The sequence below is a fragment of the Vicugna pacos genome, chromosome 13 (assembly GCF_048564905.1).
Source record: "Vicugna pacos chromosome 13, VicPac4, whole genome shotgun sequence".
Lineage (NCBI taxonomy): Eukaryota > Metazoa > Chordata > Mammalia > Artiodactyla > Camelidae > Vicugna > Vicugna pacos.
The window spans coordinates 47,187,142-47,199,281 of NC_132999.1; the positions used below are offsets into that span (position 1 = coordinate 47,187,142).

A 12,140-nucleotide genomic window follows, 5' to 3' on the forward strand; every position below is an offset into this window, starting at 1 on the left:
AAGGGCCCCAGTCGTAATAGGGCCCAAAACTACCTCATACTGAGTGATGAGGCCATTGGGTTCCTGGGGCTCCTCCCACTTGAGGAAGATCATGTCCTCCAGTGGAGTGAATGTCAGGGACTCAGCCGCAATCCCGCCAGGCACTGCGAGGGAAAGGCGACACAGGGCAGGGGAAAGCAAGCTTTGGAACCAGATACCTGGGTCCAAATTCCAGCTTTGCTACTTCCTAGCTGGTATACTTGGACTACTCAGCCTCTCTGAGCCTTGGCTTCTTCATCTGTGAAATGGGATAATAACCCCTCCCTCATCAGAATTAAAGGATGTGATGTACATCAGGCCCCGAGGCTAATATCAGCACTCTCATATGGTTCAGCCTACTCCTGAGTCCTCGAAAAGGGCAGCTGGCATTTTCATCGCTGTGCAGGTTGCGTTCAGCACAGAAGAATGATTGCTCCTATTTTGTTCCAGTTAAGTGGTTTTCAGAAAATACAGACATTTGCCAGAAAAATGAAAACAACTGCATTAGGGTGGCAGGATTATGGGTGGAGATGTTTTCTTGTCTAAAAATTACTAATTACACAAACAATATGTTCAATGTAGAAAATCAAAAGAAGCATAAAGAAAATTAATGGCACCTATAATTCCATCACCCAGAGATAAATGCTGTTAACATTTCAGCAGAAACCTTCTCATGTATGGTTTGGTTTGGCTTGGTTTGGCTTTTGTTTTAAAATATCATCTTAATAGCAGGCTCGAGGAATTTCTTCTGGGAAAAGAATCATCTTCATTTGGGAAAACACCTTGATAAACCGTTGTGGGGAAGCTGAACTTGTAAGGCAGGGGAAAGCAGAAACCAAGATAACAATCAATGACAGCTCAAGTGCCTGGTGTCAAAATGAACAGTTAACAAGGCGACACCACTATCCAGCCACCAAAATGATAAAATGACAAAGACAATTCCAAGTGTTGCCGAGGATGCAGAGCAACCAAGATATTCACACACTGCCAGTGCGAGTGTGGACTGACACAACCACTTGAGAAAACTGGGTACATCTACTTATCATGAGTACATATCCTGTAACCCAGCGGCTCGGCTTCTAGGCATAAAAGCAGGAGAAATGTGTGTATCTACCAACAACAACAAAAAGGAATCTACAAGGATTTTGTTGCAGCACAATTTGAAATAATTGAAAACTAGAAATAGCCCAAATGCCCAACAACATTCAACAGGATAAATAAATATGGTATATTCCACAATGAGAATGAATTCTCTAGAACTGTACACACAACAGGCTGAATTTCTCAAGCATAAAGCTGAGAGACAGAAACCAGTCATAAAAAGAATACACACTGTATGACTCCACTGATGTAACATTTCAAAACGAAGCAGAAATTAATCTATGGCATTGCAGGTCAGGATAATGGTTATCCTTGGGGGTTTGTGAGTGGGAGGCCGCATTAAGGAGGGCTTCTGAGCTGCTGGAGATGCTTTTTCTTGGTCTGGGGGTGGGTTATCCTGACATGTGCAGTCTGTGAGACTGCACTGAGCTGACCACTTAAGATAAGCACCCTTCCCATATTATACTAAGACTTAGGTGAAAAGTAAAAAAAATGCTAAATAATAAGCAGTCATTGGAGCAAGGGGGAGAAAAGAGGGACAGAGAAGGAAGAAAGAAAGCCAATTGGCCCAAATGGCGCCTGGCCAGGGCGAGGGGTGTAGGGGTGGGGTGAAGCGGCCACAACAACATACCCCGCGGTGGGAGAGGGGAAAACCAACAGATTTTAAGAATGGAGTGGTCTGAGGTTCAACTTGAGGTTCCTTGTGAAGGGTAGCAGAATACGCCACCCCAAAATATGCCACTTGGTGTAAGTATTATTTTGAGCTGAACTGAGAAGGCAATGTAGGAGCATACACAAGAAAAAATTTCTCTGCCCTCCCTTTACTTGCCTAAAAGTAGGACATAAGTTTGTAAAGATGCCCGCCTCCCCTCTTGACCAGGAAGGACAGAAGTTAATCACTGAGACAACTCTAGACCCTCATTAGCCCAGAGGAATCCATATAACAAACTTTACTAACTACCATTAGTTTCCCCATACATTTGACTTCCCCTAATTTGCTACCCCTAGAAGCTCAAAGTCTTTTTCCTTTGTCTTGTCACTTCTTTAAAAATTCATTGTTCTTTTGTTAAGACGCTATAGAAGCCCAAGCTCTAACCACCCCTCTGAGTTACTCATTACTGAGTACTCCCCTGTGTATGTGCAATGCACATGTTAATAGACTTGTTTCCTATAACAGGGCATAGCTCAAGCGGTAGAGCGCATGCTTAGCATACACAAGGTCCTGGGTTCAACCCCGAATACCTCTTCTAAAAATAAATAAATAAGTAAACCTAATGATTTCCCCCCCCAAAAAAATACAATTTTAAAAATTAAAAATTAAAAAAATAAATAAACTCCTGTTTCCTATAATGGAAAATAATCTTCAAAAATTATTATCTGAATTATCTGAATCACTCTGCTGTATACCTGAAATTAACACAATATTGTAAATCAACTCTACTTCTATTTTAAATTTTTTTAAATAAAATAAATAAAAATGAACTCCTGTTTTTCTCTTGCAAATCTGTCTTTTCTCAATCTAATTCATAGGGAATCTGTATAAATCTAAGATGGGTAGAAGAAAGAAAGTTAAGTTTTTCCTTGCCTCCATTTGCAATGATTCAGGGTAAACCCCTCCGGTCCTCACTCCCACCCCCAGCAAATCCTCAGTGCATCAGTGCAGGGCATAGGGCATACACGCTCCCTCAGATGAGTGGGGTTTTCTGGAAATCAAGGAAGGAGTTGAATTTTGTGTCTGAGCCACTGCTATCCAGGACAGAATATTGCACATATGGAGAAGCAAAAACAAAAAACAAAAAACTATTAACCACGGAGCTTAAGGATACCTGGGGATTTACAGCCATCTGGGGGAAGGCTTTGGACCTGTGCTAGCATTAGAATGTAGCTGTTAAAAAGAACAACTCTCAAACAGATGGCCAGGTTTGAAACCCAGCTCTGCCACCCACCTATGCTATGTGACTTCACCTGTAAAATGGGAATAGTAATAGTAAATAACCACATGGGGTTGTCATGAGGATTATATGCATTAATATATGAAAAGCGTTCAGAATAATGCTTGACATGCAGTAAGTGCATAATGAATATTAGCTTTACATAAGTAGAACAGTGCACCCCATAATGACAGAATGTATATTTTTTTCAAGTAGATATGGAACATTAACCAAAATTTAACCAATGCTAGGCCATAAAGCAAGGATCAAATTTCAAAAGACTACTGACCACAGTGAGAAGTAGCTAGAAATCAATAACAAAATGGTAATTAGAAAAATCCCAATTGCTTAGAAATCAAATAAAGTAATTCTAAACAACTCTTGGGTCAAAGAAGAAAGCATAACAGAAACTAGAAAATGTCTTAAACTGAATGATACTGAAGATAGGATATAGCAAAATCTGTGGGATACAGGTAAAGCAGGGCTTAGAGGGAAATTTATAGCTTTCAAATGTATCTATTAGCAATGAAGAAAGGCTCAAAAGCAATGATCTAATAAGCTTCCATCTCAAAAAGCTAAGCAAACTGCTGATCAAATCCAAAGAATTTTTTTAAAAAGAAATAAAGAATAGAAAATAAATACACAATAAAGAAAATAAACGAGGCCAAAAGTTGGCTCTTTGGAAAGACTAATAAAATTTATACACCCCTACCAAGAATGAACATGAAAACAGAGAGAAGACACAAATTACCCATATCAGGAATGAAAAAGGGGTTAGCACTATAGATCCTACAGATGTTAGATATAATAAGAGAATATTATAACCAACTTTATGTCAAGAAATTTGACAATTTAATCTCTTAAATCTCTTAAAAATGCAATACATCAAAACTGATACAAGAATAGAAAATCTGAATTTTCCAGTATCTATTTTAAAAATTAAAACTGTTATTCAAAAACTCTGCCACAAAGAAAATTCCAGGCCCAAATGGCTTCACTGTTAAATGCTCCCAAACATTTAAGGAAGAAATTTTACCAATCCAAACCAAGGTCTTCCAGAGAATAAATACTAGTATCATTACTTTATTGTTACACAGTTGGTTTAATCCTAAGCAAAAAAATGTCCCATAGAAACTTTATGTAGTGTCTGTGGGAGGCCCTGAGGGCACTGGGGATTAGAGGGGACTCTTACCGTCCTCGTCCGTCTGGAAGGTAACCTCCTTGCCCTCCTTGCGCCCCTCGGGGTTAGTGAGGACGAGCCGCACGTGGACGTTCCGGTAAGGCAGTAGGTTCTTGATGGTGTAGCGGCTGACACCTCGCTCCATCTTCACGCACTCCCGGACAGTCTGGTTGTGGCTGCTGCCCAGGGTGTAGTGGTAGCACAGGGACACGGTGTAGGTGTGGCAACGCGTCACATTGTAGCCCAGCGGTTCCCACTGCAGGGTCAGCTGGCGCGCCTGGATCTCAGCAAAAGCCAGGCCTTTGGGGGCCCTCATGGGCTCTGGGGAAACCAGGAAGCAGAGAGAAAATTAGAGGAAATAGGAGGAGAAGGATGGGAGAGAAAACATCAGTCAACTGACTGAAATCAACCCTCCTTTGCCCCCAAGAGCCCAAGGGGCCTCTTAGAACAGTGAACAGGGAATAAAAGTGTATTTGGAGTCAGGCAGGACCATGTCTGAAACCTGACTCTGCTGCTTGTAGCTGGCAACCACTGGCTAAGCCACTTTACCTCTCTGAGCCTTAGTTTTCTCAACCGCAAAATGGGATAATAGGCCCTATCTCATAGGATGGCTGTGAGTTTTAAGGTAATGCATGCAAAGCATGTGCAACAATGTCTAATACTCAAAAGGCCCTCAAGAATATTAGCTAGAATTTTTTTAATAATATAGTTCACCTCCTGTATCAAGGTCCTCCTGGAGAACATCAAGACAGTTTGAATCAACCAACCGCTGTATTCTTCTTGATTTATTAATTCCAAACTTGTTCTAAAACAGCTTACAGTAACATATATGAAACAATAATATATAGAAATCAGTATGATGGGGTAAATGAGAGCAAAATAGTGAAATAATGGCAGAGAATGTTAGGAGAATAGAAATGCATGCCATTAGGTCCTATGTGGAGCTAAAGGTAAGGTTCAAATTAGGTGGTAAGTTCCCTGGCTGCCAAAGCAAAAAGGGAAATACAATCTGTTACATGATGATGATGTTGATAATGGCTGTTAACATGTATTCAGGGCCTTGTGCCAGGCATTATTCTAGAAGCTTTAAAATCCTTTATCTCATTTAATCCTCTCTGTAATCCAACAGACAGGTGCTATTATTAGCCCTGTCATATGGATATAGAAATGGAGGCACAGAGGAGCGATTAAGTTGCCCACAGTCACACAGATAGAAAGTGGTGAAGCTGGGAGCCAAACCTGGACAGGCTGGCTTCAGAATCCACACTCAAGCACCACTACCCAGTGAATCCCATAAGAAATTCACTGTCCAAAAAAATAAAATATAGATAAAACAGTAAATCGTGCTACTGCCTCAGGAGAGACAGCTACCCCAGCACACAGGTGGTGCATATTACTGTGCTTTACAGCCTCTTGATGACTCCATAGGACCAGAAAGTTATCCCCATTTTATATGTAAAGAAATCGAAGCTTCTGAAACAAAGCCTGGATGGAGCCCAGGGGCTTGGGTTAGTCCTACATCTGCACTGACCAGCTGTGTGATCCTAAGCAAATCCCTGGGCCTCAATTTCCTCATCTGCAAAATGCTGGAAGAAGCCGAGATTACTCATGATCCTTTTCCCTCTTGCACCCTGACTCTGTGAAATACAGTTTCATTACCCTCCGGTTCTGCGACACCTACAGAGCGTCCCCAGTTAGAGGAGTTCCAGGTGCACCTTAATGAACAGGAGAGAAAGTACTGCTACTTGGCCTCTTAAGATGATTAAGTATGACATTATTATCATTTTTGTATGATTAATTTGCCCAGGATGGTCTTTACAAAGAAGATGCAAAGAGAAACATCAGGCCGCTCTTTACTTGGGAGTGCATCGGTAGCACAGCTTTAGATGCTGGCCCCAAGGAGGTCACAATGCAAGTTTTTGTTTCTACCTGGGAGCTTTTTCATTCCCTGGACCATAGGCAAGCAGCAGTCTCCAGTCATATATCAGACCACCAAAGAGACATGTTAGTACCTGCAAGGAGCAAGGCCCACCTCTCGACTTCTTACAGAGTCTGCCTCCCTTCTCCCCACCAATGAAGCAGACCCAATCCCCACCCAACAAAAACACTGAAGGGCTGGCTCCCTGCTCACTGCAACCTGAGGGCTGCTGGCTGCAAGCCCACTAACCACACGTATGTTTTCTCTCCCATTCCTGGCCCACAGAGGTTTTCCTAATGTTTTTCTTTGTATGTTTCTTTTTTTTTTTTTAATGGAGGTACTGGGGACTGAACCCAGGGCCTTGTGCATGCTAAGCACGCGCTCTACTACTGAGCTATATCTACCCACTCCGCCCCGCAATGTAGTTTTGTTTTAACCCATCATTCTTAAGTGTTTGGAGAGGAGCAGGCAGATTCTGTGTGTACTCTCTCAGTCATTTTGCTCAAAGGTCCTCGCTTTATTCCCTGACTCTCTGGCTCTGGTCCTGGCCGCCCCATGTGAACTGTCCCAAAGTGTCTGCGGAAGCCCAAGTACCAGGGCTTTATTTGCACTAATGAGAGCAGATCTTTGTTCACTGTAGCTCTGCTCACAAATCCCCACCCCCAGAAACACATGCCCCACGTTCTGGTCCATCCTTCCAGGTTTGGCCCAAGCACATTTCTTCCTCACCCTCCTGCAGCATTTAGAGAAGGGCACAAAAAGTTAAATGTAAACTGGTGACACAGGCTGGGCTGGGACCATGACAAACAAGACAGTAAGTGTCCCATCCAAAAGGGGCAGCCGCCACTCAGCTCCAGGCGATGCCGTCATGCAGGACGACAGGGTGAGAGTTGCCAGATTCTCCCATTTTTTAAGAGAAGCCAGAAATTCAGATTTTAGTGTGAAATCTCCAGATTTTTAAATGCTGGCAACCTACTCAGGATTTTTAAAACCACTTTGCAGGGCACAAAATAGCAACCTGTAACTTGGAGGATGAAACTTCCGCCCTCGTGCTTGGGTACCTCATTCTCCAACAGCTGTGTGAGCCCCCGTCCACCCCGCTAGGCGGAGGGGTCTTTGAAAAGAAAGCTCATTTTCCTCTTCTCTCCCCACCCTGAACAAATCTGGGCAGATCCAGGGACTCAAATAGTTTGTTGACTACAGGCTGATATGTTGATTGAGGGGTGTGAATTCATGAGTCTCTCTGTGTTTCCAAAAACCATCTGGCACCCAGACACACTCTCTTCAGCTGCCAGCACACACTGGCAAAACAGAACTCGGGGACCTCAAAGCCCTCTCCCTCTAAATTCCATAGGGCTGTAGGCCTCTCGGAGGTCAAAGGTCAAAATGCACATTAAAACAAGAAGGCTAACAGTTAACATCTGTCAAATTAGACCAAAAGGTGTTGATTTTAATCATGCTAAGGGAGGAATCAACAACCCTGAAACAATCGTTTCTTGAGGAGGGGGCTCTGGAGTGGAGGGGATGGGATGCACCAGAGTTCAAATCCTACCTCCACCTCTCATTAGTTCTGTGATTTCAGGCAAGTGACTTAACCCCGCCTTTAGACATCAGGTTCCTTGACTAAAAACTGAAGCTGTAATAACACCTAATTTGAAAAGCAAGTGTGGAGTTACATGAGATGATGTGAGTCTAACCTATAGTTATTAATTAATGAACTAATATGTGTGTGCTAAGGGTGAGATTCACCCTCATATACAGCAGCACGCTTTTCAGTAGCAGTATAAATTACCGCAACCATTTTTTAAAGCAGTATCTGTCAAAGCCCTTTCTTAAACCACCCCTGAGTCTTTATCCTAAAGAAATAACTCACAGAGGAAATAAAACATGGTAAGCACTAAGTTTTTCAATAGAGTATTATTTACAATAACAGGAATCTAGAGACAAATAGTCCAGCAATATGGAGACACTCAGTGGCCTTCTACAGCCAACAAACATAATTACAAACAACATAACATATGTAATGACATCAAGCAAAGGAAGCACAATACAGAATGCTTTCTACATCTGATGACAAGGGTGTGAAATGTGTCCTGTAGGCATATGGGCAGGGATTTGAGGAAGGCAGGAAAAACTAAAACAGCTGTTGGGCTGGGATGATGAGCTTGAGGGTGATTTTTTTTTTTGAATGCCTTCTTCTGACGTTGTATTGTTGTTTTTACAGTAAATAATATTGTAGCAGGGGAGTTTCTTGGGGCCAGAGGAGATGACAACACAGCTGGCCAACAGCAAAACAACCACAGGCCAAGGCACTAAGCAAGGAGAGGGTGGTGATGCCAATGAAGAGAAGCATGGAATTAAGAGGGGCAGAGCGAGTTGTCTGGATCCCGTCTGTCTGGTCCCTGCCGCAGCTTCCGTCCTGGCCAGCCTAGGTAAAGTGCTCAGCAGTGCCTGGCACAAAGCGGGCACTCAGCCCATGAGGGCAGCTGTGCTGCTGTTCCTGGTGGTGGTGGTGGTGGTGGTTTCAAACCCTAGATTAGAAATCAGGATGTTCAAGCTTTGATTCTGACTCTGCTATGGACTCACTTTGTAGATTTGGACAAGTGACTAAATCTCTAAATCTCAGTTTACTTATCTGTAAAATGGGAACAATCAACCGCTGGTACCATGAAGTCCTGGGTTCTTAACCCATTGTATAATCACAGGCAAGTGCCTGCCCCTCTCTGGGTTTCAGTGCCCCCATCTGGGCACTAAGGGAAGTGGAACAGAGATTCTCTGTGGACCCCCTGGCTCTGGTTTCTTTTACTCTAAGTACCTGACCAGAACAGGCTTTGAAGAGTTAAAAACACCATCACAATGATAGTTGTCATTTACAGAGTGCTTACTGTGTGTTAAGCACTATGCCTCACGTGCATTTAATGCATTTACATGCAATTACCTGCATTTAACCCAAAATATTGGAGTGGCCCAGGTTCATGCGTCACAACTTGTCTTTTCCGTCTAAACGTATTCCCTAAAATCTAAGGACTAAATCACAGGTTCTCAGCCTCAGTATTATTGGCATTTTGGACTAGATAATTCCTTGTTGAGGAGGCTGTTTATACATTGTAGGATGTTTACCAGCTTCTCTGGCTTCCTCTACTCCTTAGATGCCATTAGCACCCTGCCCGAAGTTGTGACAACCAATACATCTCCAGACACTGCAGATGTCTCCTGGGAGACAAAATCATCCCACCAGTTGAGAACCACCAGCATAAAAGATCTCATCTAGTCTCATGACTTTAAATACCATCTACACCATGTCTATACTGACAACTCCCAAATTTATATCTGCAGCCCGAACCTCTTCCCTGAACTCCACACTCGTAAATCCATCTGCCTGATGGATGTCTCCACTTGAACGTCTAATAGGCATCTCAAAGTCAGCACTTCCAACACAGAACTCCTGATCTACAACACCCCATTACACCTGCTCCTACCACAGTCTGCTCCCTCGCAGTAAATGATAACTCCCTCCTTCCAGCTGCTCAAGCAAAACACCTTGGAGCCATCCTTGACTTCTATCTCCCTCTCTCACTGCATATCCAATCCATCAGCAAAAGCAGTTAGCTCTACCTTCAAAATAAACCTGAAATCTAACCACTTTTCACCATCGCCACCACTTCCTCCCAGCTCCCAGCCTCCACCACCTCCCAGTTGAACTGTGGCAGTAGCCTCCTCACTGGTCTCTCCTCTGGCCCTCTTGCCCTCCTAGAATCTATTCTCCACAAAAGAACCCAAATGTGATCCTTTGAAACATCGTAAGCAATGTCACTCATCTCTTCAAACCCATAAGGGCGCCCCAGCCCACTCAGCGTAAAATGGCTCCAAGTCCCACATCCCCAGCGTGACTTTGACCTCCTCTCCTGCCAGCTCCCCCACAGTCACTAGACCACAGTTATACCGGTCTCCATGCTGCTCCTCACACAGGCCAAGCACGCTGCAGCCTCCAGGCCTTTGAGCTTGCAGTTTGGTCTGCCTGGAACGCCCACTCCCCCAGCAATTCCTCCAGCTTCCTGCCTGGCTCCATCTATCACCTCCTTCAGGTCTCTGCTCAAATGTCACCTTCTCAGTAAGACGGTCCCTGAGCCTTTTCAAAATAACAATCATTCTACCCCCCATATCCCAACCCTTTCCTGCTTTATTCTTCACAGCCCTGACCATCATCTGACAAACTATGTATTTCATTTGTTTACTGTCTCCTCCCACTAGAATAGGAGTTCCATCCTGAGAATCTCACACACTAGCGGTCTTGGTCTGTCTTGGTCACAGCCTTATATCCCCAGCAACTAAATAGTACCTGACACATAATAGGTACTCAATAAACATTTGTTGAATGAATCTTCACAATTACTCTGTAGGGTGAAGATTATTATTATTATTCTCATTTTAAAAAACAAGATGACTAAAGCTCAGAGAGGTTAAGTAACCCGACTCAGATCCCTCAGCAAGAAAGTAATTTCCACTAGACTACCTACCAACCCAGGGTCTCTCCAAATGAGGCATTAAACTGTATTTTAGATGATTCCCAGATTGGTTTTTTTAAACATTTAAGAATATTGACTGCCAAAATAAATAAATAAACCTCTACCTACATCTTGTAACTTACCCAAAAATTAACTCAAAATGGATCATGGACTTAAATGTAAAATGTAAAACTATAACACTTTACCAAAAAAAAAAAAAGAGAGAAAATTTTTGGGATCTAACGCAAGTCAAGGAGTTCTCAAATTTGACAACGAAAGTACAATTCATAAAAGGAAATTTTGATAAATTGGCCCTCATCAAAATTAAAAATGGTTGCTCTGTGAAAGCCTAGGTGAAGAGGATACAAAGGCAAGCTAAAAGCCGGGGGAAACTATCTACAAACTACATACCCAACACAGGACCAGTATGTGGAATATGTAAAGAACTCCCAAACCTCAACAATATAGAATGAATAATCCAATTAGAAAATAGGCAAAGACATGAATAATTCACCAAAGAGGATATACAGATGGCAAATAGCATATGAAAAAGTGTTCAACATCACTAGGCATTAAAGAAATGCAAATTAAGACCAAGACGGGATATGACTACATACCTATCAGAATGGCTAAAATTAAAAAATAAATAAATAGTTACTACACCAATAAACAAGGACAAATGCTGGCAAAGCTGCAGAAAACTGGATGACATATACTGCTGGTGAGAATGTAAAACAACACCGCCCCCTGGCAGTTTCCGATCAAACTAAATATGTAGTTACCATATGACCCATCAATTGCACCCTCAAGCATTTATCCCAGAAAAAAATAAAAAATTATGTTCATGCAAAAACCTGTACATTAGTGCTCATAGCAGCTTTACTTGTAATAGCCCAAAACTGGGACCAGTTCAGACATCCTTCAACAGAAGAATGGTTAAACAAACTCTGGTATAGCCACACCGTGGAATACTACTCAGCATTAAAAAGGAATTAACTATTGATATACACAAGAAACCCTGAATGAATCTCCAGGGAATTACACTAAGCAAAAATCCAATCTCAGTGTCAAGACAATTCAATGGGAAAATAAGAATCTTTTCGATAAATGGTGCTGGGACAACTGGACATCCACAAGCAAAAGAATGAGATTTGACCCCTACCTCACACCATATACAAAAATTAACTTAAAATGGATCAAGGACCTAAATGTAAGAGCTAAAACTGTGAAACTCTTGGGGAAAAAAATAAGGGTAAATCTTCATGATTTTGGATTAGGCAATGTTTTTTGGATATGATACTGAAAGCACAAACAACAGAAGAAAAAAAGAGATAAATCATGCTTCATCAAAATTAAAAACCTTTACTACTCAGCCATAAAAAATAATAAAAGAATGCCATTTGCTGCAACATGGATGGCCCTGGAGAATGTCATTCTAAGTGAAGTAAGACAGAAAGAGAAAGAAAAATACCATATGATATCATTTA

The 12,140-nt window shown here is 42.2% G+C and overlaps 1 protein-coding gene across 4 annotated transcripts in view; it reads right to left on the reverse strand.

Annotated features, from left to right (window-relative positions):
• The window catches only part of PTPRU (protein tyrosine phosphatase receptor type U), a 78,641-nt gene that overhangs the window by 42,637 nt on the left and 23,864 nt on the right, over positions 1-12,140 (reverse strand). For all 4 annotated transcript variants that reach the window (XM_072974930.1, XM_072974929.1, XM_072974928.1 and 1 more), the window contains exons 8-9: positions 4,243-4,551; positions 34-143 (exon numbers count right to left, since the gene is read on the reverse strand). In XM_072974930.1, coding sequence (XP_072831031.1) covers positions 34-143; positions 4,243-4,551 — 419 coding nt within the window. The remainder of the gene's footprint in view (positions 1-33; positions 144-4,242; positions 4,552-12,140) is intronic.